At 39.7% G+C, this 22,582-nt stretch overlaps 1 protein-coding gene across 7 annotated transcripts in view; it reads left to right on the top strand.

Annotated features, from left to right (window-relative positions):
• garnl3 (GTPase activating Rap/RanGAP domain like 3) overlaps positions 1-21,736 on the top strand; it is a 78,438-nt gene extending 56,702 nt beyond the window's left edge. For 2 of the 7 annotated variants that reach the window (XM_028024772.1, XM_028024774.1), the window contains 26 exons: positions 897-961; positions 2,311-2,374; positions 2,543-2,569; positions 2,926-3,001; positions 3,456-3,554; positions 3,654-3,757; positions 4,813-4,921; positions 5,074-5,119; positions 5,235-5,341; positions 5,424-5,539; positions 5,977-6,099; positions 7,343-7,417; positions 8,595-8,709; positions 8,814-8,840; positions 8,937-9,041; positions 9,933-10,049; positions 11,471-11,628; positions 12,686-12,844; positions 13,115-13,181; positions 13,742-13,849; positions 14,136-14,254; positions 15,906-16,041; positions 17,520-17,579; positions 19,949-20,167; positions 21,108-21,228; positions 21,309-21,477. In XM_028024772.1, the coding sequence (XP_027880573.1) occupies positions 897-961; positions 2,311-2,374; positions 2,543-2,569; positions 2,926-3,001; positions 3,456-3,554; positions 3,654-3,757; positions 4,813-4,921; positions 5,074-5,119; positions 5,235-5,341; positions 5,424-5,539; positions 5,977-6,099; positions 7,343-7,417; positions 8,595-8,709; positions 8,814-8,840; positions 8,937-9,041; positions 9,933-10,049; positions 11,471-11,628; positions 12,686-12,844; positions 13,115-13,181; positions 13,742-13,849; positions 14,136-14,254; positions 15,906-16,041; positions 17,520-17,579; positions 19,949-20,167; positions 21,108-21,228; positions 21,309-21,477 (2,691 nt within the window). Of the gene's footprint in view, positions 1-896; positions 962-2,310; positions 2,375-2,542; positions 2,570-2,925; positions 3,002-3,455; positions 3,555-3,653; positions 3,758-4,812; positions 4,922-5,073; positions 5,120-5,234; positions 5,342-5,423; positions 5,540-5,976; positions 6,100-7,342; positions 7,418-8,594; positions 8,710-8,813; positions 8,841-8,936; positions 9,042-9,932; positions 10,050-11,470; positions 11,629-12,685; positions 12,845-13,114; positions 13,182-13,741; positions 13,850-14,135; positions 14,255-15,905; positions 16,042-17,519; positions 17,580-19,948; positions 20,168-21,107; positions 21,229-21,308 lie in introns of all 7 variants that reach the window. The other 5 variants (XM_028024771.1, XM_028024769.1, XM_028024770.1 and 2 more) reach the window with 5 other exon arrangements.
• Positions 21,737-22,582: the final 846 nt, after the last annotated feature.

The following is a 22,582-nucleotide window of genomic DNA, read 5'->3' as shown; positions in this document are numbered from 1 at the left end:
TTTGTCTGTCGGCCATATTGTATTTAACAAAAATAATTTCTTGCATTTGCAGCTGATGGCCAGTAGTTGATGGTATATTTTATGATGCATTAGTGTCCACTTCAGTGGTCTGTGTGCATTTATAACATAAAAATCCACAGGAAGCACAAGAAAATGGCTTTTAGATAGCTGTCCACTGTAGTGACCACTATGCATGAAAGGGCTAAATACCTTTTCTAGAATTTTTCAATCTGGTGAGTAAGATGAATGTCAATATGAAGACTCTTTTGAAAAAATATACTTTACAAACATTACTGCCTCACAATATCCTCCACAAATCAAGTATTTTATTTTTTTTTAAGTGATAGCACTCCAGCAAACAAAATGTATAAATATTTTCTTCTTGCATGTATTGTTGAAGGAATATAAAGATGCTCAGACTGCTATGTTTTGGGACCTTGGTATTCCATCTTTCAGTCCTAGTGTGTGTAGGATGCAAGTTCCTCGATGTGTGTTTGCTGTTTAGTGATTCAGTTACATGACCAGGACAGCAGGGATCTAATTTTGCTCCGCGGCCTCGTCTGGAACCTGATTAGGGCGCCGCACCTCTGCTGCATGGGCACATTGATTTGTCCCTTTTCTGACGAGACTTTAACTCATACAGGATGTTTGTGTCGTCGTCGTTCTGCAACAGAGCAACTATGCAATTATTCTGTCTTTAATTGAAGAAAGCCCGAGTGGTTTTGGGAGCTTGTTGGGTAGAGTTGTGGAGAGCATCTTATTTACACGGAAAATCCATGAGGAGCAGCAGGAAAGCATGTTTAAAACATGGACATTTTTCAAACCAGAAGGTGAAGGACACTGAGGTGGCTAATGTGGTTTTTAACCCCTGATGTTTGTCACTCTTGTTCACTCAGGGAACTTTGAAGATCAGCCTCCCGTACAGTCCGACTAAAACACTATCAGTCAAGTCCATCTTAAGGTGAGAGACAAACACAACTTTTATTCTACTTTTTTATCAAGATCTGGTTTCACATATGTCGCTTCTGAGACATCAGACCTCAGCCTTGCATTGTAAGAGTTTTTCTTATTATTTATGTTGGACTTTATGCAACAGGTCCATAATACAGAGGTTGTATGCCTGCAGCATTTGCAGATTAGGGTGATAAATTCAACTTTTCAACCTTTTTGTAGGCTGTGAATCCATACGCTGTGAATCAAATCCGTTCTCTTAGTTGTTAGAAATTAGCAATGCATTATGGAGATGAATAAGGAAAACTAATGTATTGATCTTAAATCATTTGTATAAGTAATATTTTCTGATTAATTCATATTGATCCCCATTTCATTGTGGTTATGATCTGCACATGAGCCAGTGGAATCCCTCTGGTAACCAGTGTTTAGTTATATAAAAAAAAGTTTCATGATGGCAGCATAAATAAAACGTCAAAGTTTACTTTAAATTATTAAACAAAATTATAAAGAACAATGAACTAAGCTCTTGAATGAGCTTTGCTTCATAAGCCTCTCAAGGATAAAGTTATTGCTAATGCGTTTCCTCTCTTTTCCACAACACTTTTCCCTTCCACTCAACTTTCCAGCAGTTCTCACTCTCAAAAGCCAACATTATTACCAATAATAATTTGTGATGTAACGTCCTACTGTCTTTCTGCCTTCTGCAGGATTGTGTAAAGAAATTAACAGAAACAAATATTAAAAATATATCACATTGTCTGTTATGAATCAGCTTCATTTTATTTATATGTCTACCTTTATAAATTAAGTTACTTAAATAAATGACATTTTTGATTATATTCTTCTTATTTTATCTGTCACTGAAATAAATATGTGAAACTAAAGGATTCAGAATCTAAACTTTTTACTCTATGATAACTATTAAATTACATAAAATGGAGGAGATGTGCCCTTAAACATGATTGCGGTTCAGTTTCAAAAACAACATTTCACAAGAATGGCCCATATATTTCCTTTACTTAATAGATGTTTTGGCTGTTTGCACAAAAGACCTTGTGTTTCAGGTAGCAAATGCCAGACTAGAAACAGGATATAAGAAGCTGCATGACAGAGGAGATTGGAAATGATGAATTCCTCAGGCTGGGGAGGATCAGCAGTGAAATTGAAACAAGTTCAAATTGTTCAACTTAAGATGAGAAATCCCCCATTTCAGTTCTCATTTTTCAGTATGACTTTCTGAGCCATTGGCCTTCAGTCATTCCTAAATCCCTGCTTTTTGTTCTCTCTTTTTTCCCCAACTCCTCTCCTGCTCGTCTTCCAATATTTCATTTCCTCCTCATCTTCCCTCGATTACAGTGCAATGAACATGGACAGGTTTGAGAAAGGCCCCAGGGAGATCCTCAACCCAGAGATTCAGAAGGTGAGAGTGACACCGGAGCGGCAGCCGGCTCCCCCCGCTCAAGCGGCGGTTCATTTCACGCCACACCTGATCAGCAACACCTAAACTCTATAATGTCATCAGGCTGTGTCATCTATCATCGCTGTGCTGGTTAGTATGAATGACACTTTTTATTTCCTCTTTCCTCAGGACCTGCTGGTGTTGGAGGAACAGGAGGTATGGAAGGATGTAGCACTGTTTGCTCATTCGTACTGTTATTTATCTTTTTTTTTCTGCAAAGCGTTTTGTTACATATGCTTTCCAGTCTTATATTGATGGGTTTTTTTTTTTTGTTTGTTTTTTTACAAAAAAGCTATATTCAGTGTACTTTTCGATTTAATTCATTTTTCTGACTCTAATATAGTTGCATTCAGTGCTTCTTATGCTTTAATGAAGGAGATGATACACATTTGTTGGGTCCATGTTTGCTAAAGTATGCAAACATGGACATGTTTGCATACTTTACCAAACATATCCATATTAGCTGTTTTTGTTCTGAACCATAATGTCCATATTTTTAATTTTTTTTATAGGGTTCAGTCAATTTTAAATTTGGTGTGCTGTTTGCCAGAGACGGACAGCTCACAGATGACGAGATGTTTAGCAATGGTAAAACGCTTACTTTATTGGCACAATTTATGTTTGTAATTTGTTAATTTAATTCAGTGTGATAATTTGACATTGGGTTTTATGTATTTATTGTGATGTTTTCTTTATTTTTAGCCTTTTTAGTTGTAGCTCTGCTTAGTGTAGCTATAGCCTATGACCTATTAGATTAGCTTTGCTATAAAAACAATAATGCTTCTGTGCCTTGCCAAAAATATTCAAGCCATTTTAAAATTTGTACTTTTTTTGTCACACAGCTGAATTTTTACATCGCACATGGGTGGAATAATGCCTTTAATGATTCGTTTATTTCTCAAAGAAATTGAGTTTTATTTAGGAGTTTCAGATTACTGGGGGCTCAATCCATGCACTGTTTTGTGGAGAACATCAGAATGAACGAAAACCTTTGCAAATGTGGCACAACGTACATGTTGACGGGCTTTTATGTTCGTTTTAGAGACGGGGAGCGAGAACTTCGACAAGTTCCTCAATTTGCTGGGTGATACTGTCACACTGCAGGGGTGGGCAGGCTATCGAGGAGGGCTCGACACCAAGAGTAAGAAAAGACTTACAGCATCTTACGAGAAAAGAGATGTTAAAGCACGGTTTTGTTTATTGCATTTCGATGTGGTTGATTTCTGTTTTGTCTCTCCAGATGACACTACAGGACTTCAGTCCATCTACACGGTGTATCAAGGCCATGAGCTCATGTTCCACGTCTCCACCATGTTGCCCTACTCTAAGGAGAACAAGCAGCAGGTTTGTGTATAGGAGAGCCTTCAAATATGTTGTTATAGGAAACAGTCTGTGCTCATCCTGGGGTTTGCTGAAGTGTTGCGTGATCTCAGAGGCGAGCTGCGGATCAAACACATCCCACCAGGATATTTCACCTCAGCCTGTCGACTGGTGTTTCTTTTCCTAAGACATTATTTTATTATTGTGAGTTAGTCGTGGTGTTTATAAAGGGTTATGATGCAACACTAGAGGTTTGGAGGTGGAAGGAATACTGCCTGATTTTTTTTAAAAAAAGGAGACCCTAGGTTTACAAGTTAGACATACTGTATGTTGTACACTTGGAAAAAAATATAGATTTTTTTTTTAAGTTAGTTCTGTCAAACAAAACAAAAAAATGCAGATCTAATCATCTAAAAGATTCATGCTCAAGGGGAAAAGGTCTTTTGTAAGTTGCTGCAATTGCATTGGTTCAGAAAAAAATGTGTTATGAACTTAGCATTCAGTGTGTAATTTAACATAACATTAAATTTCCTAAATGTGTTGCTTTCTGTCACTTTTAATCAGTTTGAGCAGCTTTTGCTCTCTGCTTGTTTTTCACTTCGGCCTGTTGTGTCTACTTTTTTTCTTCTTTTGTGATTGCTTGCATTTTTGTTTACTACTGCTGAAAACTTCCATTGTTGTTCCAACTGTATGTTTAAGGTGGTTAACAATGTGTTGGTGTTTTCAGGGTGTAGTGTTCGGTTTCCTCCAAACATCATTTTGCGTTTCACTTCTGAAGTTACTAGTAGCACTGGATTTTATTAAGTGGTAAGATGGTTGAATGTATGCCACATGTGTCAGAAATATGTATTTTTAAAAAGCTGAAATCAGCTGTTCTTTAGAAATAATGGGCTACATTGACCAATCTGAACAAATACACTAAAATACACTGAAGTTCAGGGATGTATCATGACAAAATGTCAAAGAGTTTTGTCAGTATTATTACTTTTACCCGTAAATGCAGTAGGGGGAAAACATTTTCCAGGTTCATCAGGGTTCTTTGTTTAGGCTGCTGTCTCTTGCCTTTGTGTGTCTGAAAGGTGGAGCGGAAGAGGCACATTGGAAACGACATCGTTACCATCGTATTTCAGGAAGGGGACGACGCGTCGTCGTCCTTCAAACCATCTATGATCCGATCACACTTCACCCGTATCCTTCACATGGACAACGGATGTCAGACAAATCAAGCGGTCGGCTACAGGAGCAGCCGACCGCCGGAGTGAAAAGCAGAACACTGAAATTATCCGCTAAAGCAATGTGCTTCCGTCATCATGTAGCTTTCCGATACATTTTATTTGCAGATATTTTTGCTTTAGTCAGGTATAATAGCCAGAATGACAGTTACAGGTGAGTTGCTTCGGTTCTTACAGTGTAATGGTTATTTTATACAGAGCTCCATTTGTTTCATTTGCTTTTTTAATGGGTCTTAGAGATATTTCACAAAGCCTTCTCTTCGCCACAGGTTGAAGATTTTCTCGGAGGAGAGCGTTCCACTGTTTGGACCCCCTCTTCCATCTCCGCCTGTATTTACTGACCACCACGAATTCAGGGACTTTTTATTAGTCAAATGTATGAAAACAACAAAGCGCAGACACATCGGAGCTTATGCTGACGTGTTTCTAATACTCTGACCTCCCCTCTTCTCGCTCAGTAATCAATGGAGAGAAAGCCACACTGGAGACGCCAACGTTTGCCCAGAAACGTCAGCGGACCCTTGACATGCTGATCCGCTCGCTCTACCAAGACCTCATGCCTGACCTGCACAAGGTAACGAAGCATTTCTGACCATAACTCCTGTACAGAGAGCTGGATAGGTGTTGGTTTTGGTTCTCCACAAGTTTTTTTGTTTTTTTTTTGTTTGCCCCAATCCTGCTGTCACCAGCAGCGACCGTAGCCACTGCTCAGCTGCGTTCTGCTACATCTCACTGCAGTCTCCCTCCGCACACTGCACCACACCGACTGGGTACCACTGCAATGCTGACTTTCTCAGCAGGGCTCCCTCTCCTCATATCACTTTTGTTCTTATTTCTCTTGGGTTTTTTCCACTCCTTTCCCTTCATCGTTGGCCTTAACACGACTCGGTTCAAACTGCGTTTTCACTGCTGCTGCTCAACACCCTCCTCCCGCCTGAGGGTTTGTCTCTAAGACGCCTTTTTCCTTTCTCTTTCCCTGTGTGTGCCACACCTTATGTGTTCCACGTTTAGGTTCCCTTTTCTCCCCAGAACATGTTAAACCGGAGGTCTTTCAGCGACGTGCTGCCTGAGTCTCCAAAGTCGGCGCGTAAGAAGGAGGAGGCCCGGCAGGCTGAGTTTGTCCGAATAGGGCAGGTGAGATTACAAACATAGCAACATGATGTGCAAGACTTTTGGAGAAGGCAGCAAAAAACACTGAAGTGTGCACACCTGCTGCACAGCACACACATTATGGTTACGCTCTAAAAAGGTAAACATTATGATGCCAGCATTGGGTCATCTCTCCAAATCACAGAACTCATTTCCATTTCAACAATACAGGGAACTGTCCATGGTGTTATAAGAAAGTGGAAGTGATCGTAACAAAACAGCACAGCTGATAGGAAATAAAATCATATGAAATTCAAATATTGGAAAAGAAAGAGGGTAGGGTGCTTACAGTCAGAAGAAGAAGAAATCCCAAACTACGATCCCAACCATTAATCCTACAGACCTGTCTGTTTGTGTAAAGTGTTTTGGCCATCATTCTGCCCGTCGCTCACCGTGACACTGACAAGCTAACAACTGCTTTTAGATGAACCCGTAAAGTGGTGCTACCTCAGAGAGATTGCCTCAGTTGTTTTGTTCCTGTGTTTTCTTCGTTCGCCGACCACTTGAGTGTCTTCTGCCCTTTATTTATTTATTTTTTTATTGTTTTTATTTGCTGCTGAAAAACAGAAAACCTGGATATCTCCAGGTTGTGACTTAAAGCGTAAAAATGAAAGGAAAAAGGGAGAAATGTCTCATGGGATGAATAAACATAATTTTTCGTTGTGTTTAATGAATGATTGGACCCCATAGTGTGCTGCTACGCCTTTTGTGCAGTTGGTTGGTATGTTTTCCATTATCTCCAAATTGCCTGTTTACGGAGATATGTGAATGCTATTGCCTTCTTCTTCTCCTTAAATTTGCAATGGTTAATGTGATCTGAGGAACAGATGGCCAAATCGTGTTCTGTGCTTGTTTCTACAGGATTTTGTTTAGGAGTATCAGCCTATGGAGGGCTAAATGCAGATTCACACCACACTTTCTAGATTGGTTCTGGTAAAAAAAAAAATAACTGAAAGGCTTAAATCCCTTTTATTCCTGACCTTTTTCTTGGTATCTGGTATACAATTCTAATAAAATACATTAATCGGTGGCTGCAACATGACCAAATACCAGGAAACTCCTACTACAAGTACTTTTCTTAGCTGTGTACAGTTTACTACGGCTTCACCAGAATTTTTAAGGCACCAAATATGTAGGGAAAAAAAATCAGGAGACAGAAGACCAGATAAATATTTGCTGTAGTTTTTAGTGCGCATGTCGGGTTTATTAGATGCTGTCTCTTATCCAGGCTCTGAAGCTGAAGACCATCGTGAGAGGAGATGCACCAACAAGCCTTGTTACCACAGGCCTGTGCAGAAAAGAGGTGACAGAGAAACACACACAACGCTGAACAAACATCCACGTGATTGTGTAATTTAAAACATCTGCAAAATAGTCGGCCAAAAAATGGATGCTGGAGGTTATCTATTTGTCATGTTGAGCAAAAATTATCACCAATCTACATGGAAAATGTTACCTTTTTATGCAGTTTAGTTCTCTTGAAATGTCTACAGGTCAGTCATTTGCTTTAGTATATGGTAAAATTTATATTTTTCTACTTACTTGGGTCAAATACGTTGAGTATCTGAAAGCTTCTCACAGTAGCTTGCTGTAATTTTGATCCAGTGCTCCTAACAGGTCTATCATGAGTGACTGAGGTTTGAAGGCATCCTTGTTCACTGACACCACAGATTTTCCCTGGACTGCATCAGGGCTTTATGATGTACACTCTAAAACCTTAATTTTGTTGTTATTAATCCATTTTGCATCTGATTCATCAATATGAATAAGGTAATTGTCCATATGGAAGACCATTTGTGCCCAAGCATAAACTTCTTTGGCTGATATGTTACTTTAATGTTTCTTCATAATGTTCTTTTTACATAATTCCATTTATTTATTCATTTTTTTTTCATTTTTTAGCTTCATAACATGATGTTGCCTCTCCCATACATCAAATTTGGGATTATGTCTTCAGGCTTTCCAGGCTCTTTTTTCTAACATTGTAATAATGGCATCACTTTATTTTTAGTTTCTTCAGACTTCATGACATTTCTTCAAAAGTAAAGATCTTTTCGCAGAAGTATATTTGCGAATTGTAATATGACTTAATTTATTGCTTTTGGAGTAATGGTTTGCTGAATGGCTCTTTAGCCCAGGTCCTGTTGACCCTCTCTCACCAGCATCCTCACAAAAGCTTCCGACCAGTCGACTCTCACCTTGCATATGACTGACATAAACATGTCAATCATACATTGACTCAGATGATGCTCACAAAGCCATGTCATCAATGTCTGGCTTTTTCAATTTGTTAAACGGATTTGCAATATTATGAAAATTATCTCTGGTGTTTGGGAAATAGAAATCATTTTGACAATCCCAACTGGACTAAAACAGCAAATGTTTTTTGGGTTTTTTTCTGATTTATGTCAGACAGTTATGTGGGGGGGGGGGGTTATTGTGCATTTAATTTTTCAAAACCTGTTTTCCCATCACTGCAGCCATGGGAATCTCAGTCTTTCAGCAGCACGTTCCCCTACGAGATCATATGTGCCGACTCGTGGGGTCAGTCTCTGCTGGTGGCCACCGACACAGCGGGGGTCTTGATGCTGGATGGTGAGTAAATCTCGATCAGTCTCTCTGAAATAATTACACAATCACCAGCACAATATCAAGCTGCTGCTCTGATGATGACTGTAATAATGCTGTCTGTGCTTTAGGCCCTGATCCACCGCTGCCCGGTGCTGGTGAGTGACATCCAGTCAATAACTCTGTTCCTTCCTCAGGTGCAATGTATTTTTCACTCCTCATTTGACGACGTGGATCGCTGTATTGTGTTTCAGAGACGCCGACGCTTCCCCCTGTGCAGGTGTTTGACAAAACCATGGCAGTGAAGCAGATGCACATTCTGGAGCCTCAGGACCTTCTGATTACCCGGGCAGACAAAGGTAGGGTGGAAAGAAAAGACTGATACTGTTTAGTACTTCCTCCTTGCACATCAGAGGTGGATTTCCTTTAATCAACTCTTTTTCATCCTGTTATTGAATCAGCTATCTACAGCGTATGCTTAGTCTCATTATCCTCTCTAAATGAATCTCTGTCATCTCTCTCTCTCTCTGGTTGAAAACATGGCAAACCTTTCTACTCGAGCTGGTCCAAAGTGGCATTGATCTCATGCTGAGATCTAAGGAATCTTACCCATAGAGAGCTTAAACTCTGTCATGCTGAAGGGCTTAGGGAGGGTAGACTGCAGGAAAGGACTAAAAGATCAGATCCCTCAACATTAAAAAGAAAACATACATACAGCGCCAGCCTTTTGAACTTGTTCACATTTTGTCACGTTTCTGCCACCGCAACCTTCTTAACCGGGATATGATGAGATCTGCAACACAGATCAGCAAATATTGATAGGATTGAACGATATATATATATAAAAAAATTGTGCTATTAATCATGTAAAAAAATGATTATTTGTATTCATCCCAGCTGAGTGAAGACTTTGTACAACTCCATTTTGCCGAAATTGCAGCTGCAAGACTTGAGCTTGCAGACCTGAGGGAGTCTCTAAACAGCAATTTTCATGATTTGTTTTTGATCATCAGTTGGATTCAGATCTTGCTTTTAATTGGAGCGATCCTAACACATGAACATGCGTTTATCTAAACCGATTTAGTGTCAATCTGACTGTATGTTTAGAGTTACGATTCTGCTGGAAAGTTTTAAGACCTTTTCAGCCTCTAACATGCAACTCCTTATTGTTAAAGATTTCGGCTTGTCGAATGAATAATAAAAAAAGAAAACCCTTTGTGAAACAGAAGTGTCCCTCATTTCGTTTCCAGGAAAGGACGCTCGGCTGTACGTGTTCAGACTCGGCGGCATCAAGAGAGGCCTGGAGGAACGGCAGCTCGTCAGAAGCAAGTGTGACTGCAGGGAGAACAAACTGGAGAAAACTAAAGGTGAGCAGCAGCTGCACAGACCGCAAACCGATCCCTACCACACTCAAGCAAAAGCTCCTCTCAGCTGCAAACACGACGTTGGATCGTGTCGACTTCTAGTCTTGTAGAACACGAGATGGCCATATGGCAGAATTAACCTTCCGGTTTATATCACTCATTAAATTGCAAGAGGAGGAACGTTATTGGTGCCAAACACAGCTGGGCTCTCTGTAGTAAACCAATCAGTTATCCTCAGAAATCAATCAATTACACCCTTCCTGGTCAATGCCAACTTTTGGTTTTCTTTGAGCTTCTGATTTTTACTTATGCTAAAGAAAATAATGCATGAAAGAGAAATAAAATGTTTCAAGCTCTTTAGTTTAGGATCCAAAAGAAAATTAAGGAATTAAAGGTGATTCCTTTAAATGCATGTAAGCATTTTGTTCCTAACATTTATCTGATTCTTAAAATAAAGAAAAGTGTGACAAAGTGCACTCTACTTGTTGATGCATCTTTAGACTAAAAATATTGGAGCTATTGGCTTTGATACAGTTAATTAATAGGAAGAACTAATTTGTTTTTCAGTTTATTGTTGATTAGAAGTAATCCAGAACAAAGTGAAAAAAACATGTCAGAGACTGAAGCTCAGTCTGAACATTCAACATTCAATGGAAGCATGAATAAAAAAGAAAAAAAATTAAACTGCACGTAAACTAGTATTTTCCAGAGGTTTTATTATCTAATTCCCAGTCATTATAAATTTCTGAAAATAAATTATATCACTGAAAGCATCAGTGGTAAGGTGCTCACATATGTCCTTCATATCAACTCGCAAAGTTACCTTGTATAAATCTTTAGGTGACTGATGATTTCTTTTGTTTGGTGATTTACTGGACTGTTCTTCTGGCTTTGGGACTGGCAGTTTTATGGAGCCAGTTGTTTGAACCCAGATGTTTCTTTCATAAAAACACAGAAAAAGATTTTATTTTAGGCTAGTGCTTCTCAGTAAATCCAATCGCATATATCATGACAATATCAATGTTTGCAGTATTGCGATTACAAAGTGTGATTTTGGTGGCTGAGATACTGAACTTTTGGTGTTGATTGCAAATTTCCGTGACAATATCGCCATAACGTAGTTTCCTGATATTATTCAGTCCTGTTTAAAGGAAAAAAATAAAAATAAAATCTCATTGTAAAGTTTTAAAACCTATTATAGTAAACTTTGTAAATTCAAAATATCTTTCATGGCCCACAGCTAATTTTGCAGTTGGTGTTTTGCATTTATGCTGAAGTTAATTCATGACACAGTTTTTTTTTTTTTTTATTGACATTTGGTAACCTGAGATCTACTCATCCTCAACTCTGCCCTTGGCCATGTGTGTACAGAAACGCTGAGACATTTCTAATGTATTTCTTGTTTCCTTTCCTCTTTGGGCCAGGTTGTCATTTGTACTCTATCAACACCCACCACGGCTCTGAGCTGAGAATAGTAGCAGCCATCAGAACCAAACTCCTCCTAATTACCAGGAAGCATCCGCGTTTCAGCGCTGTCGCCACGGGAGCAGACTCCCCGGTGGAGGAGTTTCAGTACATACGGGTATGACAGTCCCAACATACAGATGCATAAAGAGAACAAAAGTAAATAAATTAATTAATACTATTTTATATGAATATTTATTTTTGCACAAAATAGAGCAAACATATAGTGGGACTTGCCATGTCTTCTTTGTGTCAACTTATTTTTTCAAATATGTTGATGTTTAGATCTAATTTCTCCAAAACAAATAAATGTTTGTTTTGTTTGTTATAAAACAATCAGAAACAGTTTTCTGATTGTTTTATAAATCAGAAAAGGACACTTGCAATACTTATATACCTAATATTAATACTTGATAACTAAATTTTTCTTCTTTTGTGTAAATTTTTGTTCTGAAGTTACAGCATGAATGTCACTAATTTACAATGCTTCATTTTTGCCTTTTTCCAATGTGTTATCATTATACAACATCCAACTTCTACGAAGCTTAAAAACAAGAATTTCATTCTTAAGTTTGAATTAGATGCAGGTTTTTCTTTTTTGCTACACTCGATCAAAATTACACACAAATAAGCATACATAACCATCTAATGACATTTAGTTAAACGAGCCAACTTTAATTAAGCCTTACTACTTGCATTTGAATGAATTTTTAAAGATGCACCCCAATTATGCTAAAATATTCATGTCATGACTGAAAAAAGTGTGAGGTTTTTCTGTAACCTGCTGTAAATATTAGAGTGAGTGCAGTATATATCTGAGTATGTATATTTTACTCTGTGTGGATTAAAGTAAAGCTGCGTTAAATTTAAAATTTATTGAAGCATTAGGTTGTCTTATTTTTTTTTGCCTTTAAAAGGTCAAAAGCATAATTTAAAAATCCCAAATCAGTACAGCATTCAAATCAGTGATTAGTGTATTTCAACTTCCCACTGTGTTTTATAACCATGGTACCTAACTTTTAAAAAAAAAAAGAAAGGCTTCATATCACAGGTACTGCTTGTTATAGTCTGTATATTGAATGACACGTTCCAAAAAAATAAAAGGCTTTTACACCTTCGAGGGTTTTTCCATGGAAATATGATCAAGCGATGACGTTAACGAACCCCACCCACAGGAAATCTGTCTGTGTGACCCGCCTGTGGTGATGGCGCTGGTAGACGGTCCGACCGGGGAGAACGACAACATGATATGCGTGGCCTACAAACACCAGTTCGACCTGATCAATGAGAGCACTGGGGATGCCTATCGACTTCATCACGTCGACGCCAACAGGGTGAGGAACTTGGTGCACAATGTCGCTGAAGTCTCATTTTTGAAAAAGATCACCAATGAGTGGTCATTTATAACAAGCTAAAAAAGCAACAGACTCAGATATGACAGCAGAAATCGCCATGTGAAGGGAATACGCTGCAGATCTTTTACATTCCCTTGAGTTAGTGTGACCTGACATTATTCTCCAAAAGACCTTCTGTCACATTTAGCCTTTTGTACTTTTTCCAGATGTTCGAGTGATTTCTGTAAAGTGACTTGCCTTTGCCTGCAGGTAAACTTTGTAGCAGCCATTGATGTGTATGAAGACGGCGAGGCGGGCCTTCTCTTGTGTTACAACTGTGAGTCTCCCTTTGACTTTTCACATTTTAGATGCTCTTTGATTCAGGTCAAAGCTGGACCATGTTTTTGATTTTTTTGTTTTTTCTCCTGCACTTAGAAAAGGGAACATCCACCTTTGCTCTAAACCCTGTTTGTCACATTAAAACCACAAAATTAAATGTATTTCATTTGTATTTTATCTTATCGGAAAAGCATCCCCACAACATGCTGCCGCCACCACCGTGTTTCAAAGTGGATGTTTTAGTTGTACTCCGTTTACTTATCAGGTGGCTTATGAGGATATTTTGTCATAGTGGATGCTATTTAGGGGTATCAAATCAAAAAGGGGATAAATAGAAATATCATGACATTATGTATTTTTTTACTTTTTTCTCTCTACTTAGCTACATTTTTTCAATAACTCAAACTGCTTTTCATATCTACCTTGCAAAAAAGCAGCTTCGACCTTATTGATTAATATCACTCTTGCTTTCTGTAGTTCTGAGTACAAAAAAGCTAGCAAAAAAAGGAAGTGAACCCCTTTTATTTTATGTAAATTTGCACTTGTTTCTTCCTCCAGATATTTGTTACTATAAGAAAGTTTGCCCCTTTAACGGCTCCACACCAATGATCCAGTCCAACACTTCTGATTTCCACTTCAGCTGGAACCAGATGCCCAACGCTATCGGTAGGTAGCTCCCCACCCTGCCCATTGCGGTCACCATGGAAACACCATGTGTGACCAGAAGCATCCTGCTGACATTAGATTATGTGCATGTTTTTGTTTGGAGATGCTGTTGAGAGGCTGATGCTTCCTGAATCCACTACCCCTGAATGACTCTGTGTCGTAAACGAAATTCTGCCAAGCTATTAATCAAAGCATATAAAAAAAGCAAACAAAATTAAAAATGTTTTAAAAAGATCTGATATGGTGATTTTTTTTTTTTTTTTATGTGCTTATTTTGTGTTTGCAGTTTGCGCTTTTCCTTACATCCTCGCCTTCACAACGGATTCCATTGAGATCCGACTGGTGGTCAATGGAAACCTTGTTTACACAGCAGTGGTCCCGGAGCTGCAGCTGGCTGCCTCGAGGGTCAGTATGATTAGATGCAATTACGCGACCAGGGCAGGGCTTTCTTGGAGCCGGCGCATGCTTGTTGCCCAGAGCCAAAAAACGTCTTGCACCTTTAGACTGTTGGCTCCGTCTTATTTTTTTTCTAATCCAAACCAATATCTTGGCTCGTAGACATTTAAAAATCTCCAGCAGATGTTTTTTGAAACTGCATGCATGACAACGACTTCACTCAATCATAAAAGAAGATATAAAAATGAATCTAGCTAGATATAAACATGTAGAAATCTCAGCACAGACGACATGAAAGATAATAGTGAACCAAAATGGGCTGCTCATATGACACACGCGTTAGCTGAAGTGCAGCGGCTTTTATGTAGATAGGTGCAAACATAAGCTTTGCAAAGCTGCTGAATAAAACACATCAAAGATCTCAACAGAAATATTACATACTTAAAATAATATAACTGGGCTGTATTTGAACCACAAAGCTAAATACTGCACAATGTGAAGCGATGTAGAGATATCCACCTAGAACATTCAGGTCCATCTCAATCCATTTGAATATTATCAAAAGCAAATTTATGTCCATAACATGAATCAAAACATGGAATTAATTTACTAAAGTTTTGATGACATACAGTTGGTGTAGACCTAAAATTAGGCCAATAAAAGCAAAGTTTAATACGGAGATCTTAAAACGTAGGTGTGTCTGACCTGCACATAACAAGACTAATAGTAGTTCCAGCAGACATACACTCCCTCATTAAGGAGGGTAAGCCACAAAATGTTATAGAATAGAATAGAATAGAGATCCCCAAGGGGAAATTAAAGAACAAATTAAGAAATTAGAGAAGCTGGGTGTTCACGGAGTGTTGTATGCACGCATTAGTGGAAAGTTAATTGGAAGGAAAAAGGTGTGGCAGACAAATATGTATAAGCAGATATATATAAACACAGCCTTGTGGGGATTATGAATCAAAGCCTTTCCAAAAGTGTGTGGGAGACTCACAGATTCAGGAGCAACCAAACCCAGGCTATAGGTCTTGTTTTAAGCCAGTCTAAGTATCTACATGTAATGCTTCCAATTTCTCGAAAAATAAATGCTGCTTTTTGGATACATGTAAGCCATGATCGTCAAAACGAGCAGAAAAAAAAGTGCTGGAAATATAACTCCTCTTTGTGTAATGAATCAAGTTTCACTTTTTGAGTCAAAGTACTGAAGTGAATCAACTTTTCTCAGGGTATTCTAATTTATGAAGATGCACCAGTAGAATAACAAATTATTCTACTGGTACTTGTTACATTCTTGATACTTGTACATTCAATCATTTTAAAAACTAAACACTTATAATCTGCGAACTTGCTGCAAATCTAAATCCATTCTAATTTAATCAAGCATTTGAATGTTTGCAGTCGCTTGGTGTCAGTCTTTCAGCTCTGTTACTTCAATCAAACCCAGATGAGCTTCGTCATAAATTTTACAGAGAACTAATCTAAAAAAAAAAAGAAGAAAAAGAAAAATGAGTGCACCTGGCATCAAACACAAATCTCCGTCTCTTTTCTGATTCCTTTTTTTTTCTTGCCTCCCTTTGTTTCATCTCTGTCATCGCTCTGCTGTACCTCGCTTCCACTTTACTCTGCGTGCTTCTGTGTTTTATTCCGCCCACAGTCGGACATCTATTTTGTCTCGTCGGCGCCGGTGAGCTCAGCCTCCAACTGCAGTTCCAGAGACACCAGCTCTCAGAGCTCCCCCCAGACGCCCACAGGCTACGAGATGCCCGTATTTCCTTCACCGCTCGGAGATGGTAAAGCCCTGCACATAAAAAACTCCGGGGCGAGAAGGGGGGAGAGTTGTTGTCTGGAAGGTGTTCAGATGACTCCAGAGCTATGTGACTTTGGGTGCCCTCACAGGCTTCAGTTTGCATAAAGTGAACTCTGCAGGACGACTCTGTGACTCCACAGTGTTAGTTAGTTATGCACAATTTAGTCCTGTGCAGGTTTTCTCTGGCTTTGACTGAGATCCTTTTCTTCTGACTGTTCAGGACAGACAACTTTCATAATCTACTGCCCCATGCTCGCTACAGGCGGAGGTGCCGGGCGAATATGTTGCTACGGTTTCAAGTTTCTTTCTTCTGTTCGTCGGCAGCACCGTTGCGCGAAGTGTGTTGCGAACCGAGCCAGTCGTGTCATTGCTACTCGCACTTAAAATCTGAAAATGCAGCTAATAATTTTCATACCCCTTGAATTTCTTTTCACATTTTGTCAACAACTCGTAATATTTGTGCGTTTTTGCTTACTTCTGGTAGAAATGAATAATTGCATAGGGACAAGAAAGGTTTTCAAAGGTTTTTTTTGTTTGTTTTTTTACATTCTGTATGAACCGTAATGTTCATACAGAATGTATTTTGACCCTTTCATCCCTAAATAAAATCCAACCAATGGCCTTCTTATCAATCAATCAATCAATCAAATTTTATTTGTATAGCACATTTCAGCAGCAAGGCATTTCAAAGTGCTTAGATCATCTAATCAATAATTGGAGTTCAGTTGTGTGTAATTTAGTTTGAGTTTAAACCCAGCTGTTCTGTGGAGGTTTCAGTAGTTTGTCAAAGACCAAACATAGCAGACAGGTTTGGCGAGAAGCTTAAATCAGGGTTAGATTAGAAAATAATCTGGACGGACAGATGGATATATCAGACTTTATACCTCCATCCTCCCCCCCACTATCAACAGCATTGATTTCAGGGATTATTGGGATCATTGTAACCCACTTTTAACCCCTAATGGTGTCCATATTTCCTCATCCAGTCTCCCTTTCCTCTCAGTTCTGTCAGCCATCCTGAGCTGATGGATTGAGGAGGAGGTCCGCTCCTTGTTCATTTGATTTTACATCTGTTGATGTTGGTGACTTTGACTGAGGACAAAGACAGAGAAACACGGTTATTAAATGAGTTGCCCGCGCCATTAAGCCTCATCCGTACTGAGGGGAGCAGTTATTTACAGGTCCCATTAAGGCTAACAGGAAGAAAGGTTTGGCTGTTGCTGCTGCAATTAGCCGAGGGCAGGATTTATGCTCTTAGACCGCTGCAGGTAATCAGTTCTCTCTGAGGGATTTTGATTTTCTGCCGTGTTGTTTCTAGTTGTGTGTGTCGTTCTGCACCACCCAGACAACTGAGACTGTGCGGGCGTGTGGGTGTGTGTATGTGTGTGTGTGTTTCTGCACCTAATCTGTGTTACTGTGTGTGTACAGTTTGTGTAACCCTCTTCTTCATTCCTGGTTCAGATTCAATACGGATCCCCTATGGTACCAAGCTTTCCCTGTACATGTCTAAGGACGCTGAAGGTACTGCAGGATTCTCATCCTCAGCTCATAAAAAAAAGCCCTCATAAAGCTGCCCCACTAACACACACACACACTTTCCCAGAGTGTATCACCCTGTCTGCTCCAAGGCGGCATGTTGACTTGGACGTTGGTTGAATGTTAAGTGAACGTTATGTCTTCCCCCGTCCTCCCACCCTCTCTTTCTGTCTCAACTAATTAAAGCATTAGCTTGAGAGGGGAGCGAGAGGGCAAAAGAAGGAATAGAGCGCAGAGAGAGGAGTGAAGCAGAGGCGGTAACGTCAGTCGAGAAGGAGGGCTTTATAATTGCGGGGAGAGAAAAGAGGTGGAGACGCAGGAAAGGTATGCCAGGAGGAGAGGGAGGGCGAACGAGGCAGAGAGGGAAGGAGAAGACACGTTTGTCGCAGCATGATTTACAGATTGCACTGTCGCCATGGAGACTTTTGTCAGCCCGCTCTTCGATCCAAAGTGGGAGTCCAAACAGCGGTGCCACAGTCTGATGATGGGGGATGAAAATAAAAAAAGAAAGAAAGAAAGAAGGGGGGCTTGCTGACAAAAATCTCAGGCTCTAACCGCCTGCGCGCTCGCCGCGTCTGCTCCGTGGGGAGGTTTTCATTTGATGTAATCGCATCAGTAATGAGAGCGAGGTGCTGCTACAGGGGCGGTCGCTGGCCGCCCTCGACCTCCACTGGCTCGAACACACACACTCCGAGGACCTGCAGCCGAGCAGCTCAGGACAATTGGACTCTCAATTAGCACCCAGAACATCCCCGGCATTCAAGTGCCAATCATTTGCCAGTGTGATGGAGAGCAGGGCTCCCCCTGGTCCAGAAACTAATGCATGTGGAATATATTGATCTCTCTGATTATGTATTCCAAGTAACTGTATGCTTCTTTTTTTTTTTCTTCCTGTGTGACAGCTCAACGATCTGTAATAGCACTAACACAATGTACCTGTCGGAAATGAGTAGTGATCTTCCCTTTACTCCACTCACAGACTTACATTTCAGATGAAAGCCATCACTTCTATTCATTCACACGAACCTGCCCCATTAGAGCAGCGAGAGGCTGCTGAAGTCCAACATTGCCCCCTGCTGGCACAGTGGAGCTTTGCACGCTGCAGCTATGTGGCGAGCTCGTGCAAATTGAAAAAAGAAAAAACGACAACATTTAATAATCACCAAAGGGACTTTAGGTTTTGAACGTTAGGTTTTGAATATTAGATTGTGTGCCATAAATAGATTCTGTTATATTACATTAGGAAGGTTAATTTCCAGACTGCATGCTGCTTCAGTAAACAGGCCTATTAATCATCTCAGTTGCTTCATGTAGATTTATTAGATCATCAGCGTGTCTGAGGAAGAGAGCTTAGGTTTATAAAGGAAGACAGTAAAGGTTAATTTACATATTTTGGTCCTGATCAGAAGTTCACATACACTCATAATTAGCAAAAATTTGTTGTTCATTTTCAACTTTTCCCAGAGCAAACAGATTTCTTGGCAGAAATGTTGAAGTAGTTCTTTTAAATGTTTAACTTCCTGCCGCAGACAGATTAGTTCACCAATTCATAACAGGATTGAGGTCAGAGACAATGTACATGATGAATAATTTATTCTGAAACCAGTTTTGATCAGTGTTTGGACTCATTTTATCTACTGAAATAGTTTGAGTTTGAGATGAATTTGATTAATTATTCCAACCACTTTGCACAAAGCGTCACAAAAATAACAAAGATTTAAATTATCTTCATACCTATGGTGAGTGTATGTAAACTTCTGACTCAACCAGCAAAATCTATATAGAGGTAAAGAAAATATATCCATAAAAATATACCGACCGCCTTTGTGCTGTCTCTGACTCCTCACTTCTACAACCGTCTTTGTTTCCATATATTTATGTATTTCTTGTTTTATTCGTCAATATTGCTGTGGTTATGATTGATCAGTGATCAGTTTCCATGGCTGTGTTTTCCTTGTTTTTCTACTTATGACAGCTTCAGGGTGATAAAACTCTTATTCTGCATGCAGACAAAGAAATTCTAACAAATTAAAAACAAAACAAAAAAGAAACAACATAAAGTTAAGGCAAATTTTTCAAAGCTGTCTGAATATGCTTTCAGTAGACGCTGCAAAGCTACAAGCCCAACAATGAAATTCCTCATTTCAGGAGTTTTATGTGTTTTTTTGTTTTTTTATAAACTGTCCACTTTTCTCTTTGTGTAATTTATCGGGCATTCTGCTCCTGCCTCTGATCATTTTTTAAAACGTTTTCTTTAATTGTGTGATTGCATATTCTTTAATTTCCTGTTTCTTCATCGTTTTGCTTCATTTTTTTTTGTTTTTTTTACCCCCTCATGGGATTTCTCCTACCAGGTGAAGCAACATGTAAGCAAATCTTCAAGATTCCTCTGTGTAACCTGGTGGGCCGCAGCATCGAAAGGCCCCTGAAGTCCCCCCTGGTCAACAAAGTGATGACCGCGCCCGCCCCCGCCATGATGGCGCCCACTCCGCTTATCTCCGCCACACACTCGCTGTCCCTGTCCCGCATGGAGATCAAAGAGATAGCCAGCCGCACCCGGAAGGAGCTGCTGGGTACTCTGACGAATGATTACAGAGCATTACAAAAGCTTCACACCCTTGAACTTTTTTTTTTTGTTTTTTTACATTTTACCACAAACACCAAATTTAAAGAATTTGATTTGAGGTTTTTTGAGTCTTTCCACGGATTCCTCTCTTCTAACAGTGATTTTCTGTGTGTTGCCCTTCTATAAAGGCTAGATTTGTAGACTGTACGGCTAATAGTTGTCCTTTCAACAGATTTTAACATTTGATTTATGGATCTCAGAGCATTTAGCTGCTTCTCTGATTGGCGACATGCCTTTCCGCCTTCAGATGATGGACTGAACACAACTCCATGAAATGCTTGAGGTTTTATTTGGAGTTCTCAAAGTGAAGCGATAGAATTGTACGCTACAATTTTCAGATTTATTTTTTAAATTAACTTCACAACTATGCACTACTTTATGTTGATCTAGTCACATAAAATTTCAGCAAAACATATAAAAGTTTGTGGTTGTAATTTACTAGGAGGTATAACGCATGCAATTGATCTAAAACGTTTAAAACATTAGTACTACATAATGCAAATTAATCACATTACCTATTTTGTGAGTAATATGCGCATTGACCAGACTTGTACTGTGATCAACAATGCAGTACGATGCTTTTAAATTTTCCTGAATTTGAAAACCTGGAAAATATTAGTTTGAGACAATAAAACATTTTCTTAGGCGTTTTTTTTACTTTTAAACATTAATTTTTTCCATTTCAAGCTTACAAAATTAAGCAGGTGACTAATCATGACTCAGTTCTAGAGTGTGATTAATTTGATCGATTTACAGCACTAAACGTAACACAGTGAGAAAAAGCTCAAGGTGTGTGAATACCGATGCAAGTCCTGTTGCTCCGCACTGACTTCCTTTCTCAGCCTATCAGAAAGTAACCAACTTTCTGTTACTTTACATCAATCCAGGCCTGACCGAGGAGCCGAGTGGGAAGTCGGACAGCGGATCAGTCAAACAGAGAAAGATGAGCAAAAAGAACACTGATGAGGATCCCAAAGCTAGAGCGATGACGTCAACAAACAGCGACAGGTAAGGATTGCAACACTAGAGAGAGACTTGTAATAGTTTATTTTCTTTTTCTCGGTAAAGTTTGACAGCTCTATGCTCAGCAGGTTAGCCTCAGAGTCGGTGGACGCGGAGCTGGACGTCCAGCTGTGCTGCTCGTCCGCCTTGGAGGCCGATCCGGAGATGGTGGTGCTGCAGGAGGGCAGTCCGCCTCTTGCCAGCGCGTTTGCCCTCTCCACGTCCTTCGAAGACGATGTCCTGGACCTAAAGTGAAGACAATCCTGTTGTGCACTTCTCTCCTCGCATACCTTTGTGCTGTCACTGTCATTTTGGTTTTTTCACTTTTGTTTTTTTGGGGGGGGGTTTGCCTTTTAAAATGGTTTCTTGAAATACATCCCTGCCTTCTAATATCCTGGGTCTCCCCATCCATCAGGGTGTTGGTGGGAGTGACGAAAACATGTCTCCACTCATGTTTACCGTGCGTCACTTCGTCGGGTTTTTGTGTGGCCCTGCCCCCCCCCCCCCCCCCCCCCCCCTCTCCCACCACCACCAACAACAACAACAAAAAAAAGGCTTTGAGGTTCTGCAAGATGCCCGGGTGTGTTTCAGCATCTACAGTCGCTTTGAGAGAAGGGCAAACTGAACGTAGATCTGCAAACATCTGTGCATCTGAACACGGTTAACTTCCAAAGCCGCCGACTCCGTGTTGTATATTATTTCAGATCTGCTTGCAAATGTTGTATGATACCGCTCTGTATGTGTACATCTGTTTATACACCGAACTGCATACAGTGCCAGGCACACCTGTCTGATCTGTTTATACATATTTATAGATATATAGATATATATATATAAAATTATTTTGCTCCAGCCTTCAGAGATATTATGTTTTTTTTTTGTTTGTTTGTTTTTGGTTTTTTTGCTCTACACCGATCCTCACTCACCACTAGACAGGTTGACAGGGCAGGAGGTAAAAATCTCCCTTAAGTGCCATTTCCCAGCATCCATCACTGATCCACTCACAACAGCCAGGGCATCGTGGCGTCTGACAGCCATGACTGTAGTCCACATCACACGAGTTTGTTTGCTGCTGAAGAAACCCCGACACTAAGGCCAGCATGGCTGACGTCTGGTGCTGAAGAAGTACACAAACAGAAATGAGACATATCTGCTGTGTGCTGCATGGTTGGTTGAAATTTGAGTAAAGCTTTAGAAGGAAATGAAATAATTCAAGTAGGTTTAAATTATAAGGCAAGACTTTTTTTTTTTTTTACCAATTTTAAGTGAAAACCATATATATGTTTCTCTCTGTAACACATTATCCTTGTTGAAGGATAACAAGGATAATGAGACCTCATTGAGGCCCTTTTCTGGACTC

The sequence above is a fragment of the Xiphophorus couchianus genome, chromosome 8, assembly GCF_001444195.1.
Source record: "Xiphophorus couchianus chromosome 8, X_couchianus-1.0, whole genome shotgun sequence".
NCBI lineage: Eukaryota > Metazoa > Chordata > Actinopteri > Cyprinodontiformes > Poeciliidae > Xiphophorus > Xiphophorus couchianus.
This window is presented reverse-complemented; position numbering and strand designations above follow the sequence as displayed.